At 38.4% G+C, this 26,526-nt stretch overlaps 1 protein-coding gene across 1 annotated transcript in view; it reads left to right on the forward strand.

The window, feature by feature from the left end:
- Nucleotides 1–26,526, forward strand: part of THSD7A (thrombospondin, type I, domain containing 7A) — a 209,512-nt gene that overhangs the window by 61,964 nt on the left and 121,022 nt on the right. The window contains exon 2 of the mRNA XM_009326106.1: nt 17,789–18,620. Coding sequence (XP_009324381.1) covers nt 17,789–18,620 — 832 coding nt within the window. The remainder of the gene's footprint in view (nt 1–17,788; nt 18,621–26,526) is intronic.

Genomic DNA, 26,526 nt, shown 5'->3' on the forward strand with positions numbered 1-26,526 from the left:
GATAGCAAACACAGGGTCATAAGCGATGCCATGGCCCTAGCAAACTGCCAGGGGTGCTTGGTGTCCGCGTCATCTGGCAGCAGCAGCCAATTGTGCAAATGCCTTTTGCATGCGGGTAAGAATCGTGACGCCCCTTGGCTCCAGCAATGCCAGCCTGATTGGAGAGAATCCTACCTTACGTCAATGATGTGGGCAGCATCCTGCCTACGCTGCCGATGTCAGGCAGGGGGCAGGGTGTCAGCAGTCTGTCTACACTGCCGATACTGGTCAAGGGGCAGGGTGTCAGGTGTAAGAAAACAGTTATTTGTGTGAACATCTTTAGGCGCTCTGCAACAAAACATGGCGCTAATGTTGTGTGGATTGTGCAATTGCTGTCTGTTTTGAAAATGATTTAAGGTTCTTGCTCAGCTGAGGCAAGGTAATTTCAGGTTTTGAGACAGCTGAAGACCCCCACCTGCAGTAGCAGCTGCAGAAGCAGCTAAAGTAGGGGCCTTTTGTATGCGAAATCCACTATTTTGAGCTCTCGTCCTTTTCTGATTGTTTCAAACCTCTCTTTCTGCCTTCCTCATGGTCACCGTACCTCAGCTCCACTAACACTTCTCATTGATTCTTCTCTACAGTTTTCCCTTTTTCTTTCTATTTCACATAAACCTTCCCAGGAATACCCAGCAAAGCAAATGATTGCTCAAAAAATTAATCCAACTAACATGTTTACAGTCATCATATTGCTTATTCTGCATGTGCATTATACATGTCTCCCCTTAGCCTGATCTAGGTTGTGAACTCCTTGGGGTAGCACCTGGACACTAGTTCTCTGAAGCTGCGCAATGTCTAACACAGTACGGTCAGGTGTAGTTGGTCCTTAGACCAATAAAATGAATGTGAGTAATAGAGTGCATGTCCTGGTTTCAGCAGGGATAGAGTTAATTTCCTTCCTAGTAGCTGGTACAGTGCTGTGTTTTGGATTTAGGATGAGAACAATGTTGATAACACACCCATGTTTTAGTTGTTGCTAAGTAGTGCTTACACTAGTCAAGGACTTTTCAGCTTCCCATGCTCTACCGACTGAGAAGGCTGGAGGTGCACAAGAAGCTGGGAAGGGGCACAGCCAAACTGGCCAAAGGGACATTCCATACCATGTGACGTCATGCTCAGTACATAAACTGGGGGAAGCTGGCTGGGGGGGCCGCTGCTCGGGGACTGGCTGGGCGTCGGTCGGCAGGTGGTGAGCAATTGTACTGTGCATCACTTGCTTTGTGTATTATTATTATTATCATATTATTATTATTATTTTATTTAAATTATTAAACTGTTTTTATCTCAACCCACGAGTTTTTTCTCACTTGTGCTTTTCCAATTCTCTCCCCCATCCCACCGGGGGTGGGGGGGGAGTGAGCGAGCGGCTGCGTGGTGCTTAGTTGCTGACTGAGGTTAAACCACGACAGTGCATCTTCCAGAAAAGCATCTAGTTTCAATCTCAAGACATCTAAGGAGAGAATGCTGTCTTCTTGGTGATTTGTCTGAATGGTTGAAAGAGAAGAAAGTTGTCTCATTTCTGATTTGAGTTCATCTGTTTTATAATACCCAGCTCTTCTAAGATTTACATGGTCCTGTGCTATTCTAGGGAAATTCTGATCAACTCGCATGAAGTCAGGCTTCTTACTGCTGTAACCCCCTACTCTGGAGTGGCTTTATTGCCTTTAAAAATCAGAACTGGAAGGAAAAATGCAGAGCTTACTAATTAAGCAGAGTGTAATGATTTGCATATAATAAGCAGATGCATGTGGTTGGGAGTATATTTTATTCTCTTTGCTACCCAGCTGACTTTTGTTTCTTTCAGCAGTGCCATTCTGGGCTGAGCTTTCCTTTTGTTTATATTAACCTGCTGTTGAACAAACAACTGTGCCCTCCTTAAAGTGTGCCTGTTCTCTAGATAACTGACTATTTTTTTACTCCAAGTAAAAGAAGCATCCCAAATAGTATTATCGTAAGGAAACAAGTGAAAAAAAGGCAATGGTATTGAGGATTCAGTAATGAGGTCAAAGTATATAAGACAAATCTAGGCTCCTGCATTTGATTTATAATTAGTTTGTTATACTTCTATATGAGGCAAATTGTTGTTATCCAACCATGAACTCTGTATTTTAAGAGGGAGCAAGAGCTTCCCCAATTCTCCAGTAAAATTGGAATTGAGTCAAATTTTACATTATGATAATTACCTCTTACACGTTCTGCAGAAAAAGAAGCGGCCATAAGATCACTGTAAATGTCCTTTGAGACATTGAAATTCCCATAACAGTTTTTTTTTCTTTCTTTCTTACTGAGTCCGGTGAATGTTTTCATGTTGATGAGTTTTAAAAATGATTACGAAAGACTTTTCAGTCAGTCTTACCCCTTAGTAAAGTCTCCTTGAAACAAAATGACCTTTCTGTTTTTCAGAGCCTTTTGAAGATTTTTCAGTGTAATTTAGGCTGATAAGGATCTCTGCATCACCTATTTGGCAAGAGGGCGGGTGTTTCTTTGTCCAACACTAACCTTCCTTCTCTACTCATTATCTCTGGTGAGGGCTGTTTTAATTGAAGTCACCCTTTCTGAAAGATATCTCCAACCCAGTTCGTTATTGATTTTGAAAGATCTGACCTGTTAAAATTTCCTTGCCAATGAGTTAACCTTCTTACCTGAAGGTGAATTAAAATAGAGAATGACACTTCTAATTTCCTAAGTGATGTAGCCAAAGGAGCTGTGCTAAAGTGGTATAATGTTAAGTCAGCCTTTTAAAAGGATAAGATTTGTTGTTTAGCCCAATGAGCCGCCCTGGGCTGTGCAACAATAGATCTTCACGCAGGTGCAGTTGCTTTCTGGAATGGCTTTTTGTGATATAACAATATTCAATTAAGAGACCGTCTTGGATTTGTCTCTCTTTCTTGAAATTCTGTTGTAAAGTTACACCTAGGAATTCAGGTCTAATCAATCATTAGCAAAATTGAAGAATGTGAAGTTAAGTAAACTATTTAGCTACCTAGCCATTTGATTGACCTGACATCGCAGCATCATTTCAGTAGTTTTGATGAACTGGGCTCTGTAGACACTTTTTTCAAATACATTTTTCCTAATTCCAGCTGCAGTGGCTTCTTAATACATACTGAGACAGTGTCCTAAAATATCTACTAGTGTGACTGACTATAAATGATCATGCCCCTGTTCAGATATATAGATCTCGCCCAATAATTATTTTCTCCTTTAAATCAAACTTGCACATGGACTGTTCCTTCACCATGTAGAAAATGAGAAATGGAGGCTCAGGGGAGACGTTATCACTCTCTACAACCTCCTTTCAGGTAGTTGTAGTGAGGGTGGTTGTTGGTCTTTTCTTCCGAGTAACAAGTGATAGGACAAGAGGAGATGGCCTCAAGTTGCGCCAGGGGAGGTTTAGATTGGATATTAGGAAAAATTTCTTCACCGAAAGAGTGGTCAAGCCTTGGAACAGGCTGCCCAGGGAAGTGGTTGAGTCACCTTCTGTGGAGGTATTTAAAAAACTTGTAGATGTGGTGCTTAGGGACATGGTTTAGTGGTGGACTTGGCAGTGTTAGGTTAACGGTTGGACTTGATGATCTTAAGGGTCTTTTCCAACTGAAATGATTCTATGATTTGATGTTTATCTAATATTTTGAAGTAGTGGGAGGAAGAATTTTAAGAATGAATGTATGTATATAAGTACACATTGTTCAATTAAGCTTAAACAAGGAGATTTAATGTTTGTGGTAATCCATAAAGAGTGCATTATGGAAGTCTTCTCAATGTATAATTTTGAATATTTTCTGCCATTTTATATCTATCACATTTCTTTCTATATTCAATTGGAATTAATAATTGTAAAAATATTTAGGAATTAATTTCTAGAGTAGTTAATATTTAATGAAGTATGAATACATGTTACGTATTTTAAGTTTATGGGAATTATCTATTAGCTAAATTTTTAGCTTCTGTAGGTGGTTTTACAATGAGTTCTTCTTCCTGTCAGTTTTCTGATACAGAATCTTTGGCGTGGAATTAAATAGCCGTTTCTAGAAAGGTACAGACTTTATACTAAATTCTGTAATTCATGAACCCAAAACCTTAACAAATAGCACTTTCTGACTGCCTACTTTCTGGATATATCTATGCATGAATACATACTGTCTTTTAGTCTTTATATAGTGATTTAAAATTTGGCATACTGAAGTTTGGGAAACTGAGATTCTGGAAAACTCATAACCAAATACTTCCTTTGTGACTTTTGTGTTTGATATTGATATGTGTGTATTTCACAGAATCACAGAATGCGTGAGGTTGGAAGGGACCACCGGAGGTCACCTTGTCCAACCCCGCTGCTCAAGCAGGGCCACCTAGAGCCAGTTGCGCAGGACCATGCCCAGACAGCTTTGAATATCTCCAAGGATGGAGTCTCCATGTCGTCTCTGGGCAACCTGTTCCAGTGCTTAGTCACTCTCCCAGTAAAAAAGTGTTTCCTGGTGTTCAGAGAGAACCTCCTGTATTTCAGTTTGTGCCTATTGCCTCTGGTCTTGTCACTGGGCACCACTGAAAAGAAGCTGGGAGCCAGTCCTCTTTGCACCCTCCCTTCAGGTATTTGTACACACAGATGAGACTCCCCCGAGCCTTCTCTTATCTTCCCTTCTGTATTTAGATTAGAAATGATGTTCTGTCTGTACTGCTTTGTGTTCGTATTTTGTGGAAAATTAAATATCACCAAGTTTTATCTCAGACGTTGATAAAATGATCCCTAAGTTTCTGCTGACAATGAGAATTTGGTGACAGTCAAGACCAGATTTAAACCATTGTTTGTAAAGTATAATGGGTGCCTTCAAATATCCTGTAGTAACGTGAATTTTATTTACTTCAGCATTTGCATGCCTTTCGCAGAAATATACTTGATAGAGGAAGCACTATGCGGTTTATTTTTCTTTACTGGATGGACTTTTAGAATTGTGGCTGGCTTTCTGAAAGAGCAGAAACCAAAGGTTTATTTCCTTCCTCCCTTTACTTATTTTAATAGCATTTACAAGTGATACCTTGCTCTGTCTTACCATGTTTTACTTTATGTTGAGCTCTCTGGAAGCATTTCTCTTTCCTGTAAAGTTTGGTGTGGTTTTTTTTTTTTTTTAATCTACACAAGAATTCTATCAGACCTACATGTTGTTGGGGTTTCTTTCATAAAATTTCTAATTTCTTTTTTTCAAAAATTTAAACTAAAAGAATTGGCTCGGTAAATATCTGATTAATACCACATGATGCATATTCTGTCATATTTTCCTTTCTAGAGGCTTTCACAATGTCTGACAAAATCAAAGATTTACAGTTTTCTTGAAGGCTGAATGAGGACATGTTTAGAGGAGAATAGAAAGGAAAAGTGTTTTCTTTGCAGACAGGAAAATAGTAGTGACATAAAATCATTCTGGAGGAGTATTCAATGACATTCCTGACTGCTGAACTTTGACACTTTAGCACAGATTCCGAAGAAGCAGCAAATTAATAGAAAAAAAAATTTTTTTTTTTGTATTTGCCTTTCTGGAGAGGAATATGCGGTTTGCCCCAATACAATGTTTCTTCCTCAGCCTCATAGCTTTGCACGTTTCAAGTCCTCTACTGACAGATTCCAAAGAAGCAGCAAATTAATAAAAAAAAAATTTCTTGTATTTGCCTTTCTGGAGAGGAATATGCGGTTTGCCCCAATACAATGTTTCTTCCTCAGCCTCATAGCTTTGCACGTTTCAAGTCCTCTACTGCCTTCTCCATCTCTTATCTTCTCTTAACTGGGAGGTTTGCCAACATAACAACTGAGTAAATCCTTCCAAATCTACAGAAGGTCTAAGTTGATACTAAAAAAAAAAAAAAAAAGTTTTACCCACTATTTAGGGATTCTTCTGTCAAGATTTCAGAGTAAAAGAGGTGTCATTTCCTAGTAGCATCGACTAAAAGATTCTGCTGTTACTTCTTATGAAATGACCTCTGTGAAGTAACTTTAAAAATCAAAGGCAGTTCTAGCAATGGAAAGCTAAGTGGTTTTTGTGATAGAATGGAAGACTAAGGCAGAGGTCGGTCGTCGTGTTCCTGTCTCCGTTTCTTTGATGGGTGAGAGGAATTTTACGAAATCTCTGGGAGATTTCTGATATGAGAGAGTATTCTTGTGATGCCCTCCTTAAAATACTTGTATACTTTTAAATTTTTGCAATAGTGATTCATTGCATTTTTAATAGGACATCTCGGGTTTTTGTAATAGATCAGTGTGATAATACCAGATCAAGTTCATGTATTTTTAAGCAGAAGTCCCTGCTGTGATTAATGGGGAGTTCTGTTTAAAAGCCAAAGTTTATGATATGGTCTGAGATACTGAAATGACTGCCTACATTAATATTTCATAGAATTTATTACTTATTTCTAAAATAAAAATGGAAAAAAATCCTATTTACTCAGGAGGGTTTGTTAGATGTATTTCCAACATCACGAAAATAGGCAAACCCCCTTATTTTAATACAATTGTGCAACACATTTGCCAGATGGAAGAAAGTAATAGTCACTGTTTTGAATTAATTATTTCTCAGTTGTGTCTGAAATTAAAATGATTGATTACAGAGTGCTCAGATGAAGACATTACTTATTTTGCATGCATTGCAGTGACAGGTTTCATATGGTCCTGACAAGACTTCTTCAAAACTCATATAGATCTGTCCTTGTCTGATACACAGCGGCACCTGTATTTTGAGTACATCCACACAGCTTAGTTGGTTTTCCTTCCCATAGTTTTAAGTACTATGTCTGTATAATGAAAGCACCACCATTTTAGGGGAAAGTTGTCATTTAAAAATTGAAAATGTCTTTTGCAGGAATTCGGCAAACTGTAGATGATGATGAATAATAAATGAACAGAGGATATGTTTGGGAGAATGTATCTCAGCAAGACATAAAGTCTTAGTGCACTTCAAAAGATTTATGACTGGGTTGTTATTTCGGTCTAATACACAGGCAATTTAAATAATGAACTATTTAAAGGTAAATACAAATAAATATATAAAATTGACCCTTTATGTAATGTTCTATACTTAGAAGATGCAATGTTATTAAACTTTATTTGATCCAATGAATTAGAAGAAAACCAAAAGGATGACTGGTCCAGAACATTATCTAAGTGATCTTAATTAAGTGTAGGTCTCTTATTTTATTTTATTCCATTAGTGGCAAAGAAAACAACTATAAAGAATCCAGAGATATGAGAAACCTTCCTATTTGATCCTTGAATACTAGCTCTCTTGTGGCCAAGGAGGGAGAGGGAAGACAGAGATGAGAAGTATGCATGCTGTGCTCTATGAATAAGATTTCTGTCAAGAGTAAGAAAAAGCAGCAGCTTATCATCTGGGCTTCTTGCTTTTTCATTAAAACACACCTTTCAACGCAACTGGGATTTAGGGCAAAACTCAAGGGAAAGATATTGAGTAAACTGTGTGCTTCCAGAGAGAAAATGACAGAACATGTATCCCTACTGCTATTTACTTCTTGCACACCGTTTCTCATCAATACTTCTAAATGGGCTTTAAAAATTCATATCGTTGTCCCTGCCTTACACGGAAAAAGCTGAAGTGCAAGGAGACAGAAATGGTGTACGTAGATCATCCTGCAGGCTAGCAGCAGGGCTAAGAGTACAACCTAAATCTCTTTATGACTTCATGCAACAAAATTGCAGTGTTTTCTTATAACAAATTTTCTTCTACCTTGTCTGACACTATATCTTTCAGGAAGTCTGACCCTCTTAAAAAGTCAGTGCACAAAGATATTACATTTAATTTCTGATGTCTGGTTCTAGCAGTCTAGGCAAAAAGCTGTAGCCAGCTTCCAAAAAGCTGAAGCAGTAAATTTCTTCATAGCTCAGTGAAGGAGGTTTTTGACTTGTTTGCCCTTGGCTAATGTAAGCAGAGACTGGGATTACAAACCGCTGGGCTGGCACAAGCATGATGGCCTGTGTTGACGGATGTACCCTGTGGTTGCAGCAGCCTTGCAACTAGCACTTCTGGCCATCAGCACCACAGCAGGAGGCTACGATGAACAAGGGAAAGAAATAAAAGGGCAGAAAATGAGACAGAGGCAGAAAAATAAAAGCATTCACTTGGTCTTGATGCGAATTGAAACAGAAGTATTTTGTCTTCTCTTTTTAGTATACCAGCCTGCGTGTACTGAAGAAAATCACATTTAACAAACTGAATTGCGAAATTATTCATGATAGAAGTGAAAGTGATCTGATTTAAAGTCCCTGTAACCTGTCCAATATGGCTGCTTACCACAAGATTGCACGAGACTGCACAGAAATAAACTTTCCTAACAGTACCAAGAAATTGGTGCTGCAACATATGCTGATGCCCAAGTGTTGTGACAAGGGCTAGCAGTGTTTTTTCAATTGATCTAATTGGGGTTCACTCTGATGAAAAGTAAAGGGCAAGCCTCAGTTGGTTGAATTAATGCAAAAATCTGCATTTCCATGTATAGTCACTGAGAATAGTACTAGCAATGAGACTTTCAAGTTAATTGAGATGTTCTCTTAGCAGTGTTTCAGTTAGAATTTGCTTTGAGATTTGTGAATAAATTGAATGTAAAATGCCGACGGGGAGAAAACAGTGAATCTTTGTTCAAAACCAAGGGGAAAACCTCATCTTAATCTATACAAATCAAATCCTCCTCTTTAATAGGCAGTGGATCCTGAATTGGTTTTCTCAGTAATCTATCCCTTAAAATCAGATTCTGATGCAGACAGAGCTGTAAAAATCTATAGGGACACAGATAAGAATAATTTGTGGTGATATTATTGTTGCTTATATAATTATAGAACTTTCATTGTAAAACGTTAATATTTACTCATGATTACAGTCTGTGTAATAATTGTAAGTAACTAGTGGTTTCACAGATTAGCTTGTAATTGGCTCTGCTGTTCATGGGAGTGGGTTTTGTTTTGTTTTTCCTTGCCCACTGCATAGGAAAAAGTAGGTTCATGCCATCTGTTTTCTATCATTACATTTCTGGTAGCCTTGCATGGAAAAAAAGAACAGCAAATTTAGGAGTTTCTAATATGATTTCTAAAACTGATCTTCTTTAGAAGGCAGTTGAAGAACACATGGATGTTCTTTATCTGATGTCCATGTATAAGTATTAATTATATTAGAAGGGTTGTGTGGTATGTGAGCTGGAAACAGTGGGAAGCTGGGAGGGTACCAGGGAAGGCATCGTATATGCTCACCATATTTCTGTACCTTCTTCAAGCCTCTGTTCTTTGTTGCTGTAGGAGATGGGTACTGGGGTAGGTAGGTCTTTGGTCTGACTCATCTAGCTGTCTCACACAAGAGATGCAGAGCAGCTTTCAACTGTTAGTAATCAGAAAAAAACCAAAATAGACGTGTGTGGGAGAGATACAAGCAAAGGTTAGTAAAGCCTTTCATCCAACTTACAAAGCCTACAAGAGTGTTTGCTATGTATGGGAATCATCATTTTGTCAGAAGAGTGTTATCTGGCTTTTCAGCCAGCAGCGTGACTAGAGAGAGAACATAAGGAGAGGAGCGTGAGGAATATGTTAGTGTGGTTTAACACCACCTCTAATGAAACTAAGAAATGTTCATGAACCAGCTTCACATGTAAACAGACTGTGGGCTAGAAGAAACTGTATTCAGTATCTTACAATATCAGGAGTATTTATTACAACGTGACTAGAGGCTCAAAGCAATGTAATTGCTTTGTAGAACATAGAAGTTCTATATCTCTTTAAAGCATGCTGCTTCAATTAAGTATTCCTTTCGTGTATTCATTCAACATTCATTTTGGCTGCTACTGCTGTACTACGTAAAGGAAAAATGAATAGTTAGAGGAACTTATGCAAAAAAAAAGTTTGAAGATATGTTTCAAAATTGAATAATGTTTTGAGAATTAGCTTAAGTTTATAGTAAGCCTAAAGGAAAGGATTTCATTACATGTTATGACAACAACACAAAGCCAGAGAGTTCTGCGCTGTGAGCTGTCAGCCTTTCATGTTTGTGTATGTGCTAGCATATACTTCAGAAAATCATGTTGCACCACTACTGCGAGCTGGAGGCTCTTGGTAGCTTTGGTGTAGATAGCGATTTTCAGGGTGTTATGCCGCTGTACATTCAAATTACTTTGGGAAGAAATGTGGTATGAAAAGTGTGAGCACTGCAGTTTATTTAAAAATTTGAATTCACATAGACAGAGCAACAAAATAAATAATAAATAGTGACAAATCTAAGGAGGTGGTTGGATTTTCTTTTTTTTTTTTTTTTCCTTTTTTTTAAGTGTTGAATTATGTTTTTTAGACCTGGCTGACTGGGGGATGAAGAACTAGCATTATATTAAATAAAGGAGAAAATTTTTGAGACCTTTTTTTTTTCTTTATGTATTTTTTCTACTATAGAACTAGATACTTTTTACCCTCTCCATGATTATAACAGATGAAAAAAAAATTCAATATCTATTATAATTGTCACAATGTTAAGGCAAAAAAGTACAAAGCAGAAACCCCCCCCCTCTACCAAGCGAAATGTGGTGTTAAAACTACCATGAATTACGGCACAGGAGGTCACTGCATCAACACTGGGAAAGCATGTTAAAATAAAAATTTTTTCTTATGGAGTACACAACCTTGTTTTAGAAACACCAGTTTTCTAATATACAAAAGGAGTACTTGCTGGAGGAAAATAAGCAAAATTTGATTCCAGTAATTTGTGAGGTTCTGGTATGAAAATGTTCAGTTAGGGAAACACTGAATAAGCATTATGCTTTTTGTGATGTTGATGTCAGAATTTAAACTGGTATGGTTACTCTTAGGTTTATTTCATGTGTTTTACATTCATGATTTTAAGAGAAATGTGAAAACGGATGGATAATGTTAATTACCGTGCCATTAATAGTATCAGGAACATGTGTATTTTCCCCAATGGATATTAATAGGGGAAAAAATAAAAGGGCCCACACTTATAAAGTGTGTTAATAATTATGTGCACAGCTAGAAAGATATCTATGTGGCTGATTGTTATATACATTCAGGTTTGCCTTTATCTTTATGGCATTGTTTGAAAGTATGTCCTGGAACGTTGGGGAAACAATGTGAAATTTGTAGATTAGATTCATCTAGGTCACTGGTTTTTAATGTTAATTTTTATATTTCCTTGTTAATTTGAGAAACGTGAACAACTTGTTCTTAGATTCTGAAATTATTTGAACTGCAGTGTGGCTTACACTCTCCCTTATACTATCAGGAAATAAAAAAATTGACCTAGGAGTCAAATAATTTGTAGGCATATTTGATTCTCCATTATCTTCCTCTGACTCACAGGTGTTATGTTTTATTATGTTGAGAATCCTTTCCTTTTTTTATCTCTCTTCCATGTCCTGATTCCATTTTCTTTGCTGCAGACACTGCTTTCCATGTTCTTTTCAACCTCTCAAAGAGGAGCCAAGAAAGACAAAAGCATTAAATGGAAACAACAGTCGAGGTGATCCATAGCACTCCTGGAGGGGAGAGTCTGCTGGCAAGCAGAGCAGGCGGCAAGTCATACAGCACCCAGGGAGTCCCGCCACGTGTGGGAAAGAGGCAAAGATAAAGGTTTTGTCTATCAATGATCTTCTACTGTCTTGGCACTCCCGATAGTATAAACTACAGAATCTGTCTCTCCAAATGCGGCCAGCTTGTCGTGTTGGCAGCATCTCAGATTCTGTATTTAAAAAAAAAAAAAAGGTATCGATAATTTATCTAGGATTACAGTGTTTTGGTGTAATTCTTCTTGTACACTTCTCAGTGTAATAGGCAATGTGTCTGTATCATTGAGACTCGGTTTCCTGTTTAGACTTTTGCAATTGGCTACTGCCTGTGATAAAAATATTCCGTTGCGGCAGCAGCTGCTTTTCCTTTGCTGCCATAATTGTGTAAAGCAAATGTAGGTATACTGTACCAAGTTACAGACATGCTTATCGTATTTTAATTTAGCCAAGCAGATCTGCAAGTGCTTTTGGCGGCAGCTCTGTGGCTGTTATATTCTTGGTGGCCTGCTGTTCATCCTGCTCCTTGACTGGCTCCACTATCAGGAGCTGCAGTTTGCATTCACTGTCATCTCCTGGGTCCTTCAAAGACTTCTTGATCTCTGTCTTTTTGACCTCTCTCCAGATTTACTGCTTAGGCTTGAACTGTATCTTGTAATACGGGTGTCCTTCTGACTCTCAGCCCTGTATCACCCAGTTAACCTTCTTGGCCCTCATCACAGCCTTCTCCTAACACAAAGAAATTTGAGGTCTCCAAATAGTAAGGTTAACTTGTTTCTGAACTTAGGAAAAGTAGATTTCTGCTAATCAGTCTCTCAATAGTCTCTTTAAATACAATCCTCTCAAAATACTGAAAACTAAGCTGCTCATTGTCTTGTGCAGTTCGAGTCTCTCTCTCTGGCATTAAACTGTTAATGCTATTTACAGGCACCAAACCAGTAACGCAAAATGGCTCAAAACCAGTTCTCACTGAAAGTACAGCAAAAGTCAGATTAAATCAGCAGTGCAACCCTCATTTGTTAAAAATGGGAGTAGTGTCTTGCTCGATGTTTTAAGACATGTTTTGAGTTTTATATTTGGGGATAGTTAGGGGCTTGTTTTGTCTATTTTTTTGTATTTGTATGTGGAGAAAAGCTGAAGGGATTTTCACATAGCCTTATTTGCCCTGGATCAAAGTTCAAAATAAGTTTTTTCTTCTTCAAATAGTTATAATTTTAATACCTGAAACAATATTAATACATAAGATATTAAATACTACGATATCTTACTTTGTTCTCAGTTAGCTGCAAAGCTATCAGTGCTTTAGTGGGGGTTTTGTCTTGATTTTTTGACTCCGTTGTGATCACTCCCTGAAATTTCAGAATAAACTTGTGGTAATGGTTAATTCACTTACTTTGCTGCTCCCTAACAAAAATAAATGTTAATCCTCCAGAAGCTTAGAGGGAATCTTAATATTCTATTTTACAGTAATCTCTTTAGAAGACAAAGAATTACAAATGACATTTTAAACTCACTAAGACTTCAGTGACAACTCCCAACAACAAAAAAAGAAACAAGATTCCTATTTATGTCTGTATTTGCCATTCGTAATACGCTGATTAAACAAAAAGCAGATAAACGATGGTATTTTCATGAGACAAGTACAGCTCACTACAGGTAAACTATGATTCATTCATCTAAATGTGTTTGAAACAAAATCCTAAGAAAAACTACTTTGCATTCACAGCAGCAGCTTTTTTCCCCAGTGTGAAATGGTTTGAGCGCACATACGTCCCGCTGCCCAGGCGTAACTGGATCAGTGCACAGCAGGGAGAGCAGAGTGTCTGCATGAAGACTGCTTCAGTGGGAAAGAGAGAACCTAAAGAATATTCATAAAGAGCAAATTAAAACATCATATGAGGCCTTGATTAAGCTCGACAGCTTTCCTAAAGACTTTCTGTTGTTGTTACTGGTGCTTAACATCAGTGGAGGATTTGTGAAAGAGCAGCCATCCCCCACCTCCTGCAGCCTTTAAGCGATGGTGGTGGGTGAGACCCTCTACATTGCATTCTGCTGATCTCTTTCATTGCTGAGTTGCGTATCTGTGCTACGCTAGTTTCTGTGCGATTAATTTTATCCCAAAACTTCACATTTACAAATGTTGTGGTAAATGTACTGCCCATAATAACGATATAATATAATATGAAAAGCCTGTTGCAGGTGATCTGTATGTGGTTTTCTCATACTTCTGAGGATCATTCAAAGCCTCTGCCTTCACTGTTTTTTCATCACATGTCTTCAGTGATATCTTGACCAGCAAGTAAAGAAATATTGTAAGCATGTGCTGGGTGCTGTCTCTTCAATCTGTGACAATGAGAAAAAAAACCTGATAGTCGATTAGGACTACTTGGGGATGTATTCCTTGTTATTTGGACAAAGTTGCAAAGCCCCTTTACTCTGCTCAGAGATATTTCTTTTCCTGCTTTTCTGTGATTATTTTCAAATGAGAACTGTGTCTGGCCTTGGTGCTTGTAATGTGTTTGGGGCCACTTAAGTTAGAAGTGAATTATTGTAGGCTCTTTTTATAATTGGTAGAGAGAGAGATGGGTACCTGTAAAGGGAATTGCAGACCTCTTTTTGTGAGGTCCATATAAAGAACATATGGCAACAACGTTCCTCAGCAAGTGCTTGATGTTAACAGTGACTTGTGATCCTACAAGAAAATGTGGATAACTTAACTGAAGATTTCAACACAGTTTGCAACTGAAAACTGACAGAAATGTTGGTTAATGTGGATGCCAGAAATTGTTTTCAAAAGAAAAAAAAAGTTTTGCTATTTCTCAGAAAAATCTTGGTCAAAGCAAGTTTCTGTTCATATTGCTAGAAATACATAAATTTTTAATTTTTTTTAGATTTTTAAAAGCTAAAGAAAGTAACAAAATGGCAATTCTTCTTCTTCCCCCCAAATAAGACAACTGGGTTAAAGTAAGCTGTTGAGATTGCTGAGATATTCATAGGTATTGTGAAGTTAATTTATTGGAAGTTAGCTTGAAGCTCTTATTCTAAAGAAGCACCAAGTGTGTTAGGGGTTTTTCTTCCTTTTTTAATTTTTTTTTTCCCCCCTATATCTTCCACAACCCCAGAGAGAAATGTGGCTAGTTGTGAAGAATGGTACCGGTTACACTTTTTTCTTCCTGATTGGCATTACACTTGTTGAAGTAGTAGTTGGTGGAGCCGTCTACAAAGATGGGGGAGATAGCACAGAAAAGAGAGAAAGTTTGAGAGAGTGGGGGGTATGGCAGGGAGTAGGTGGCCAAACTGCAGAGGCAGAGGGATTTGTTAGAGGCCGGAGAGCACAGGAACAGAGTTTGCTTCCACTCAGAAAGTCGCTATATGGGAGGGAAGCACGGAGTCACCACGGAGGCTCAGAGGGCAGGGGAAGAATTGTGTATAACTCATTTATTTTGGTTTTTTTTTTTTTTCTTTTTCTTTCAGCTTGCTTTCTTTAACACCTCACCCCCTCCACAAGTTTTAAGTTTCTGTGCAAATGAAATTTGGTTTGGTCAAGTATGGAAGCCCTTTAATCTTTGAGGGAGCTCACTAAGGAGAAAGCCTAAACAGATCCCTGCTCCAAAGCTGTGGCTTGCTTTAGGGCCCTTTCATAGTCATATAAAGAAGTATGCAGTAGAGTGAAAATTTAACCTTTTGGAGTACTTTTAGCATTGTACTCTAAACAGATTATTTTGTGTTTAAACTTAAAAATCAACTTAATGTAGATAAGGGGGAGGGTCAGATACATCACTAATAGCTCTGTGTCAACAACTACATGAATGTAGAGGTGCTGAGCAGTCGTTTGCTCAAAGGTTCACGTAAATGTGGTTTGTTGGTACTCACTGGCAATGCTTTTATAAAATTGCATACTATTTCACAGCAAAAGCAAAATAATGCAGTTTAATACATGAGCCTATCTGTGCACCTCATAATTTTTTTGGATCCAGTTCTATAAACAACATTCTTGTAATCTAATGAAAGAGCTTATTTTTGCCCAATTATCACACTCATGTACAGATTTTTTTTTTCATATTTACATTGCCAATGGCAGTAGTTAGTGCATTTATCATTTGCATTAATATAAACATATCAATGAATTGAATTGAAGATACTTAGATGTCAAGCACAATTTTTAGGTACAATGTGATTTTGTGGATAATTGACGATTGGAAATTTGGTAGAATCCTAAATGGGCAAACTCTTCATCCGGAGTACAGTAAAGACCTGATCTTTAAAAAGAGGGATTTCTTCATTGAACACACATAGTATACGCAAGGTGCAGTGATCTGATAAGACAGAGATTTGTAGTTCTCAAGATGAACGATTTATTTCAATCACGATTATTTTAGCATCTCTGCTTTGGTTGGAGATTTTCTGCAGTCTTTAAAGTTGGCAAGTATTCAAAGTAGTGTTCTGGGGAAATGATAACTCTTAACTCAGTGTAAATACACTTAAATACAACAATGATTATGTCATTTGTGGAAGGCTGGTTAGAGATAAAGTAGGGTAATCATGCTGAAATGGAAACTGAAATGTATTTGTATTTAATATACATTTATTTTTCTGGACAGCTAGCTAAACCTTGGAAACCCTAATTCAAACTTAATCTGCAAAAAATATGGAGGAGTTTCCATGGTTTGAATTGGTCTCTGCCAGCTGGCATTGCTATCGAGTTTTAACGCTTAGGATTTTAGAACTACAAACAAACTGTTCAGCCGCAATGTCTGCTTAAAAAAAAGAGGCAATAAGGAGCACAGGCTAAGTGTATAGCCTATCATAAGACCATTCCCAAACTACAGCTGAAGTTAATGTTGGATGAACAGCTGAAAATTGTGTTGAAGTCAATGAGAGTTTTAAAGCTTATGGGAATTGGTAATAAGATGTGGCTTCATATTCCTGCCAGTCATTCAATAAGAAAGTGTTGTAAATAATTTGTACCTGCCATAGTTCGTTTAACTTACTGTAGAGCAGTACCTGAATTATTTTGTTAACCTCGTTTGGAAATAAAAAAGGCTCAGCGCAGCATCTCCCACAACTTTATTCACACAAATAGTCTTTTTACTGGGGTCATTCAGATGAATGAGGATTGCGTGGCCTGGCCCCAATTTCTTCATGGAACATGAGCACTCCTCAGTCAGAGAAAATGTCTTTTGTGTGACCAACTGTCTGCAGAGAAACATCTTTTCTTTGGGAAATGGTTACAGGTTTTTTTCTGAACTGCTTGTTCTTTTGCTCTTTTATAGTAAGCCAATGCATGGTGTGTATGAGGGGAGGGAGGTCTTAAAAAACCTGAAAAATACAGGGTTTTTTACCCTCTGATTTGTGGATGTTGTGAGTTGAACCGGGTGAATATTACAGTTTTTAATAATGGAAAAAGCAACTGCATCAGCTTTCAAAGACATGGGTTTTATTGGTTTTGTTGACACTAATTATAACAACATGTCGAGTATTTACCATAGACCTTAGAGATTAAAAAAAAAACAAACCAGTAACTCCTGTTCTTTGGAGAGTTACCAGCTGGTATATCTCTGTCTTCAAGAACTTATTCTGTATAATCACTTCACAGATTGTGTGGAACAAACACTCCTTAACTGGCTTTTAATTTTTATTTTAGTTATAATAAAGGAAAGAATAGAAGTGGCCTACCTGAAATTACCTTTATTTTTCAAAATGTATTATGTTGTTGTTCTCATTATTTAACACAATATGGAAGGAAAAGAATGTGATATCAATTGGCATCAGGGTGTAAAGAGTAGTGCAGTAGAAATGTGAAGCAAAACCCAAAACAGCCCAGGAAAGGGTATTCATGAAGGTGAGAGATATTAGATTCATGCCTTGGAGGGGAGGACTTTGGCTCCTATCTTGCTAGTTAACACTACATGATGACTTTGTGATTGCTCAGTTCCTAGTTCTCTAATGTGATTAATTCCTGTGTATGTTCTTGAAATTAAATATTCGATTTGTCTAGGATAAAAAGTGAAATGTATCTGTAATCATAAAAATAGGAGATGAAGAATAGTTCCATACTTGTTTTGCGTTTTCCAAGTTCGAGTTTGTCCAAGAATGAAATTCTTAGAGATATAGGAAATGCAAAACTGGTTCTGTGAGCTTGGTTTTGCACCATGGCAGAAAAACAATTAAGAGTGCAATGTTAGCATCTTCTCTCGTTTTCCAGGTCCGTGGGGGAGATGCATGGGAGATGAATGCGGTCCAGGTGGCATCCAGACGCGAGCGGTGTGGTGCGCCCACGTGGAGGGCTGGACGACACTGCCCACGAACTGCAAGCAGCCAGAGCGGCCGGACAACCAGCAGAGCTGTTTTCGGGTCTGTGACTGGCACAAGGAGCTGTATGACTGGCAGATCGGCAGCTGGAACCAGTGCCGGCCTGTCCTCTCCCGAAGCCACGAGAAGCCCCTGGAGTGCCTCAGAGGGGAGGAAGGGATCCAGACGAGGGACATCACCTGTATCCAGAAGTCCAATGGGGTGCCAGCTGAGGATGTCATCTGTGAGTACTTTGAGCCAAAGCCCCGCCAGGAGCAGGCATGCCTCATCCCGTGCCGGCAGGACTGTATTGTGGCCGAATTCGCCCCCTGGTCGGAGTGCTCCAAGACCTGTGGCAACGGGCTTCAGCATCGAACTCGGCACGTTGTGGCTCCACCGCAGTTCGGTGGGTCTGCTTGTCCTAACCTCACCGAGTTTCAGATCTGTCAGTCTAGCCCATGCGCTGCTGAAGAAAGCCTGTATAGCCTAAATGTGGGACCCTGGAGCGCGTGCTCAGTGCCCCATTCGAGACAAATAAGGCAAGCAAGGAAACGAGGGAAGAACAAAGACAAGGAAAAGGACAGAGAAAAGGCAGTTCGGGATCCTGAGGCTCGTGAGTTAATTAAGAAGAAGAGGAATCGAAACAGACAGAATAGACAGGAGAACAAGTATTGGGACATACAAATTGGGTACCAAACCAGGCAGGTCACATGTACTCACAGAAATGGAAAAACTGCTGCTCTGAGGTAATCACTATTTATTAATTTGCACATCTTTATTTTTCTCTGTTTAAAGTAAAGCATGCATAAGTGCACACTGGTATTATTTTACACAATCCTGAATCTCAATATGGGGCACACGCTCATCAAGCTCAAGGTGTTTCTTTGACACGAAACGTGCAAACTGTGCTGGTGATCATACTTAAGCATCACATAAATGTGCACTGTTAAACTGTACTAACTCCCTAGCCTCTGTTTGTCTAAATAGATTTCCCCCAAAAGGTTGAAGATATTTGTCAAATATCTGCTCTGTTTCTGTGGGTGCAGGGAGGTTTTTGCTCTCTAACAAGTCGTGCATGTTTGGAAGAGGTGATGTTATTACTTTTAAGGCTCTGGGCACAAAGACTAGCAAAAGACTGGGCTGGGTCTGACTCACAATTGTAGCAGAAAACAGAGAGAAAGATGCTGCATGAGAAGGCAGTATCTAGTCTTTCCAGTACCTTTTGTTTTGAGATAGAAGAGCATGAAATATTGTTTGTCCTTCTTGATTCCTATGGCAAAATTCCTGAAAGGGAGACTGTGAAACTTCTTTGATTCTTCCATGTATTTCCTCTTTTTTCTTTCTCATCTGCACCTTTATGCTGGCTGTCTGGTTTTTTTTTCTGATATTTTTATTTATGTATTTATTATTTTACTTTACAAGAGTTTTGGCAGTCACAGATGTTTTGATAACTCTTTCCATAGGCTTCTGGGTACTTTTCTGTAACCATATTATCTTCCACCTGTTTGTTTTACCTGGCGTTCTCTTGCTAGCTCATGTTTTTTCCTTCCCATCCCCCAGAATGTTTTTGTCCAACTCAAAAATCTTCTTTCAGTCTAGTCTACCTTTTTCTGTCTTTGATGTGATTCTTTCTATTTCCTTCCCTCTAGTTCAATGCATGATTAATCAATTTTACTTCAACTGTGAAATGACTAAGATATCTTGCTGAATGAGGCTGACACCCATTGCTGCTAGGTTAGTGTTTATGAACTTTTTTCAGGGTATTTTACTTTGGAGTTTTTGTTGTGCCAGTTAAACATTCTATCATGGAACTTGTAATTGCTTCAACCTTTCAGAAACAATGTATTGTAGTTTTTCCAGTGTAGTAAACATTTTTTGAGTGTATTTCCTTTCAAGAGAGGATCCAGCAGTGAAATAGGAAAATGATGAGAGGTCCCTGGCTTAAGGGAAGAACTGAAAGATTTGGGTTGTTTAGCTGGAAGGAGGGACATACGAGTGAAAATGTCAAGTGTGTATGTAAAAACCCATCACAAGGAAGAATGGAACGAGCTATTCTCTATATATTATGGATGTATAGGAAAAGCAATAATGGGCTAATCACAGCTGTGCTGAATGAGGTTAGACTTCTCAATACTGGAAATAGTGAAGTTCTGGAAAAGATTGCCTGGGGAATGTGTGGCACCTCCATCTTCAAAGGTTTATGAGAACAGGCTAGAAATGCATGTGTCAGTAATGACACACCTCCAGTAACCCTTGGTTAGGGAAGAGGGGCTGACTGCATAGTTTTTTGCAGTCTATTCTAGCTCTGGTTTTCTACAGTTCTTCAGATTTTGACCCACGCTCGGATGAATGTCTGCACAAGGAATCTCAAAATCAGCTTGATCAGGCAGTCCCAGGTGTTGGCTGCAGCACTGGCTCAGTGCCGGTACAGGAAGAGGTTGCCTTTACCCCTTCCTTTTCCAGCCTCCCATCATGCAGCCCACACTGTGCCTAGCCTAGGAACATCATTACCCTTTAAATACAGGGAATAATTTATCAAGCGTATCAGTTGCTATCAGATAGCAGCCAGCTGCTCTGTTTGAAAGTCCCCAGGTTTTTGTAAAGTTAAACAAATAATTCAGAACTACCATATTTAAAAAAAAGGGGGGGGTGGGCATTCATGTGCTGAGGCTCTGATAAATGGTAAGAGAAAGTAAAACTATAATTGGAAGTCAATGGCATACTTTACTCATCATCTTTACACTCACTCTTGAATTCACTCAGATCAGTAACGCTGTCTTAATTTCCGATACCTCAGCGTATTATACCATACATGCACATTTTAAGCTGTAGCAGGGAAATGGATGAAACCCTCTTGCCTAAGGCAGTGAAACAATAGATAATACAACATAGGAGCAAATCTTCACAGGAGAGAAAATTATACAAACGATGCAGTGGACTTTTTGATGTCTAATGGATAAAATTTTATGTTGTAAATCACAAAGGATTTCCGATAGTCTTCCCATCAAGTTTAACATAGAATCTTTTTTCCAGTTGCATAGTGAAAACAAGAACATTTGGTTAAATGACTCGTGAGAAATTCCAGCACTGATACCTTGGCTTTAGAGACCTATCTGTGTGTGTCATCTATATATCCATTTGTTTCATTTATACTGCATTCTTCACTAAGTGGTCAAATGCTTTATTCTATGATTGGCATTCCAGAATCTCAAGCAATAGAATTATTTTTCTGCCCAGGCTGTCAATGCAGCCAGCTCAAATGATTTTATAATCTCCATCACATAGTAACTGTGTTACTAAATAATATAGACAAGTAAGGTGACTGGAAAACCTGCTGTGCCCATATGAAATGCTCTCCAGCTTGAACAGTCCATTTTCAGGGAGTTTTGACTTTAGCAATCAGAAACAATCAGCCCCCTGGCAGCATGACTGAAAGAAGAAGAAAAACCCTCAGGCGAGTAATATTTTTTGCAGAGGTAGCAATATTGGTATAGTATAAAAAGGGTTTCAAAAAACAAGTTTCAGAAGGGTGCTCCAGAGAAAATGGTTCTGTAACGCTGTCAGCAAAACTTCAAAAAGGCGAATTCTCTCAACACATCAGCAAGCCAGGCATGGTAAAGAGAAGTGAAACAAGAAAATCAAAGTGTAATTTACACACTTTATTGCTGAGTGAACAATACATAGTCTCCCGTGAAGGATGAAATATTGGATTTTGTATTGCTCATTCGGCAATAATGTATGTGTTACATGGCCTCTATTTGCTTTATGTTTCCCTTAGTCTGAAATTCCAGTGCACTGAAAATATCTTGAAAACAGAGTTGTTGGAGAAGAATTCAGTAATTAAAGCTGATGTATAAAATGACTGTTCCAGATAGCTAACAAAACCTGGACAGTGTTGCTGTTAGCGTAGAGGACAATACTGATCCTCTGAAATGTTTCCTCTTTTTCCTTTTTTTTTTTTTTTGGTGAAAGTGGAGTTTGCCAGACGTCCCGCAGAGAGCTGTTAGACAACAAACTGTCAATGTAGAGAAACATAAAACGTGTGTAAAAGTTCATTTTGAATTACAAATCTGTTTGCACTATTACAAGTTGTGATGATTATGCCTCATTAAGCCTATCATTTTCTATTGTAATATATACTCTGGTTTTGCTTTCTTCTACTCTGCCAAATTGTTACCATTGGGTCTCAAACACTTCCTCATAATTGTCTTCCCGAGCAGACTTTTGGGGGGAAAGTTTAGCTGTTTTGGCTGTTTTTGTACAAGTCTAAGAAAAATATTTTTTTTAGCAGTGTTTAATTCATACAACCATTTTACTGAGATGCTTTATTGAGAACCCACTGGGCTGGGGAACGAATTTGATATTTGGAAGGACTGGAGCAGGTTATGAGCACAGACATTTATAACTGTAAGAACATGGAACGGAACGCGAGTATCTTCTTGGCCTGTATGTTTCTGCACTTCAGCAAAGATTTTTAAATTCACTGACAAAGCATATCAAGTCCCCCTGTAGCAGTTGGTCCACAGGCGTGGGGACAGCCTGCAACTGCTAAGGATCATTGAGCTCAAATGGCTGCACTTGGGGCTGTAGTTAAAGCAGTTCTGCAAGGATATAACGACTATTTAAAAAAAAAAAAATCCCAGGAATTTCTGCACTATTTCCTTTCTCTTTCTCCATCCCATCTCCATATCCACTTGGATATGGATTGTTTATCTTGCTTAAGCTGGGACCAAAACACCCCTGTCTGAATTGGGGGAGAAATGGGGGAGACCAAGTAGGAAACTGTCCCCACCAGCTCTTTTGCTGCAGTCCCCAGAACTGGATAATATTCCCCTGGCAGCGCCTCTGTCGCAGAGACCTGTTTGTGAAGCCGAACATTATTGATGACTTGAAGTGAGAATTCAAGAAACAGTAAAATTTTATATATATTCAGGGCTTTTATTTCTTTGGGAAATAACTTTATGCAATAACAGCGGTGGAACATAATGGTGGGAAAGAAAAGCATCCAAAATTTAAGAAATGCTGACCAGTTTCTGGGCAGATGGTTTAGCCCTTTTATGCATTTGATCATATGATCATGTTTCATTTATTTCACCTCCGTCCTTCTCAAAGTAATTGTTTGTTATTTATTTTCATCCTCCTCACTGATTCTGTGCATTCATGCAATATCTAATAAACTATATCCACACCTTCTAATGAATTAAACTCTCTTGGAAGATTCCATAATGGTCTCATTGCAGCGCTTTACTAACTTTCAAGTTTGGGAGAGTTCGAGCTTTATTAATTCCAATTTTATAGTTGAGACATGAGAGATGACTGTAGGGGCTGAAATTATTGAATTGTCTTGCTAATTTTGGACATCCAGTTTGAGGTATATAATACCTGATTTTTCAGCTTACTTCACATAGACCTGTATCTGCTTAAAGCACAGCCACTGTATTCACTAGTGGCCACAAGTCTTGAGCTCTATACCCAGGGCCTGAGGAATTAGAGAATGGCTAACTGAGTATTTAGGCTGGTGAGCAAGTGATACTCAGGATGTTATTGGCAGAAAAAAGAAGGAGACTCTGCTCCTCTAGGATGGCATTTTAGCTTTGTTTATCTTTCAAGGTCCTGAAACCTCCTAATCCAAGTGCTCACCTTCCAAATCATGCAACAAATGCCTCCATCCGCTTTATGGACTCTCACTCTCCTTTTAAGTTATAGGCTGTGTGGAGGAGGATAAAAATACAGCATAAGCCTGTTGCTTTCTTTATGCCATTGGTTTGGAGAAGCAGACAAGTGACCCTGAAGTATATGCTGTCAGATAGCAAACAGAAGAGAGATTCAGACATGTAATACAGCAGCTCAGTTTGATGGACCCTGTAATATATTCCTTGCTTAGAAAAGGTCTTAAAAGATTCTCTGTACTTCTCTGAGCTGCTCCATGCTCCATGAGGCAACAGGCAGAAAGGGTGATTTGTATGAAAGTGTCAGTGGCTAAGGTGGAGTAGCTTCAAGGAGACAGGCTGTGGGAAGGTGAGGGAATAGCGATGCAGAGAGGACAGGTTGTAGGGATGAAGGAGCATAAGCTTGTTCGTTGAGGACCAGATGGAAGCATGCATGTCTACAGGTGTTTTTTATGTTACTGGAAAGGCAGCTCTGCAACTGTTTTTGTAGAGGAAGCCTCCAAGCTCACCACATTGTAAGGGTTTAGAAGCCGTAAGTGGTTCACTAACAGAACACCTGTAAATATCACATATTTGGATCATGAACTATATACAGTCATCTTGATAAATTAACTTGGAATCACTTAGGGCACATGCTGTTAACAAATGGAGAACAGGGAAGAAGAAAGTAATCTTGGAAGAAAAACCTCCTGATAACTAGAGACTGCAGGGTAATTGTCAGATGCATTGGGATAATAAAAATGTAAAATATTATTAGAGAAACAAGATGCAAACATATTGCTTTCCTACCATTTTTCCACTGTGCTTTTAGAATTTCCATGAATTTGAAAGTCAGAAGCATCCTGTAGATTTTTAATGTGATTTTGGTGGAGACAGTAGTTTCTGTGGATATGCATAATATTATTCACTGGGTGTTCCTTTCTATTCTAAGTACCTGCTCCATCATCTTACTGAGGCTGCTGTTTTGACAGTGGCTTGTCAGAATTGCTATACATTTGACATACCATGCCAAAATCTAGATTTAAGATGGAAATGTACACACTGTGCTGAATAATTGAAACAGCAATGAACCATTTCTTTCTCCACACCATGTTTTAACTCTTTTCATATAGTGAACAGTTGTTCTGTCATTTAGATGTATGACATTCATATATTTCTGTGCAAAGCATCAAGATGGGAGCCTTTCTAGAATACATTTTTTATTCAAATACATGTAATTGGTCTTCCTTAGCAAAATATAATAGCTTTTAATGTAATGAGGGTCGAACTGCATGTTCTGATAATCTCTTGTGGCCATAAATCCTATGAATGAATGAATGAATTCTATGAATGAATGCTATGTTGAATTTCTAGCCTTAATTTAGTAAGAGATTAAGATGCACAGTGGTAAATGGAATTAGGCACTGAGATCGTTAACAAAGGTTCTCCTTACACTGTACTTTTATGCATCTTTTCTGCCTCATTGTCAGAGAATTTTTATGTTAATTAACTTCAATACGCCTAAATCAATAAATATGAATCAAGCAATATTTTTTCTGAATTTTGGACATCTTTATATTGGTATCATATCATAGTCTGTAAATAGTCCCGTAAGACACAAACTAGAATGTATTACTTGTTTAGAGTTATTTTCTTTTTTCTATTATGTGACTGCTAAGCATAGTCTGGGACATAGGGTATGCCCTTGTTTTCTCGATGAGCTTTATAATGTTATGGTACGGCATGTGAGCTGAGTGTCTTCCTGGGAGATACTGTCTGTCCCCCAAGGAGCGGGGGACTGCACAGGATGGGAAGTCACAGAGTTCTGCTTCACTTGCGGATCCCCAGAACGGCAGAGTTGGCTACTTCATCGCCTAACTTTCAGTGGTCCCACTGAAAGTAAAATGTCCAGCCTACCTCCTAATATTGACCGCTTTTTTCCAAATGTTGGAGACTGAAATGAAACCAGTGATATTGGCAAGGCTAAGCATCAATACAGGGAACAAATCTAAAATAATACCTGAAACACACCTAATATTAGTAATATAATTTTCAGTAATTGTTTTTTTTTTATTTTAACATCAATATTGTGTATTTTTATTCACAGAGTTTGGCACTGTGTTTAGTTTTTCTTTGCCAATAACTTCACGAATCCAACTGTTAGTTAGAGTCAGAATAAATGCTGATTAATGCTATGGAACAAAAATTTCCACTGACAAAGGGAAATCCCCCCCAAAGAGCTTTAATAAGTCATCTGTGCAGACTATTGCCAAATAAGCTGCTCTACCAACTTTAAAATTATCTGTAGCATGGGATGTGCATACATGTCACTGTATCATTGGACTGTGAAAGATAGTACCTCTTTCTAAACGCTTCTGCTTTCTTGTCTCCTCAGACACTCATGGTATCTGCAACAGCCCCACAGCAGCTGTTGTTGCCACTTGTTTGGGTGTAGTAGAGCTTCTTGTTGCTTTGCCTGTATTAGCCGATATATTTTTCCTTGACACAGTAGTTGTAATCTCTGTTTGCTTTTCTTCCGTAATGTAGAAAACCTGAGTGGTTTTGGTTTTTTTCGAAACTGTTTTGGCTGTGCATCTTTGTTGGCAGAATTAATTAAAGTTGTGAAAGGATCATGGGAAAGTAGTCTTGTGAAAAGCACTTAGGTGGACAGTACTGAAACTGTAACTGAATAAAAGTTGCCTCATTGTTTGTGTGATTATAACAGCCCATTATACTGTGAGGTACTAACAGTTTCTCAGAACAATGTACAATATGACCAACACCAAACAGTGCAGCTGAAAAAAAGAAAATGAATAGGACTATGTCATGAGGGGTATTCATTACATTTGCCACTAGGAAAAAACACAGGCACTGTATTTTCACTAACTTCTTCAAAGAAACAAGTGTGTGCCAACCATAAACTGAAACTCTCGGATGGACTAGACTTTACAAATTACATTTTATATCTTCAGAGTAACTCAAGGGGGTTATCTAAACTCTGGAT

The sequence above is a fragment of the Pygoscelis adeliae genome, unplaced genomic scaffold (assembly GCF_000699105.1).
Source record: "Pygoscelis adeliae isolate BGI_AS28 unplaced genomic scaffold, ASM69910v1 Scaffold15, whole genome shotgun sequence".
Lineage (NCBI taxonomy): Eukaryota > Metazoa > Chordata > Aves > Sphenisciformes > Spheniscidae > Pygoscelis > Pygoscelis adeliae.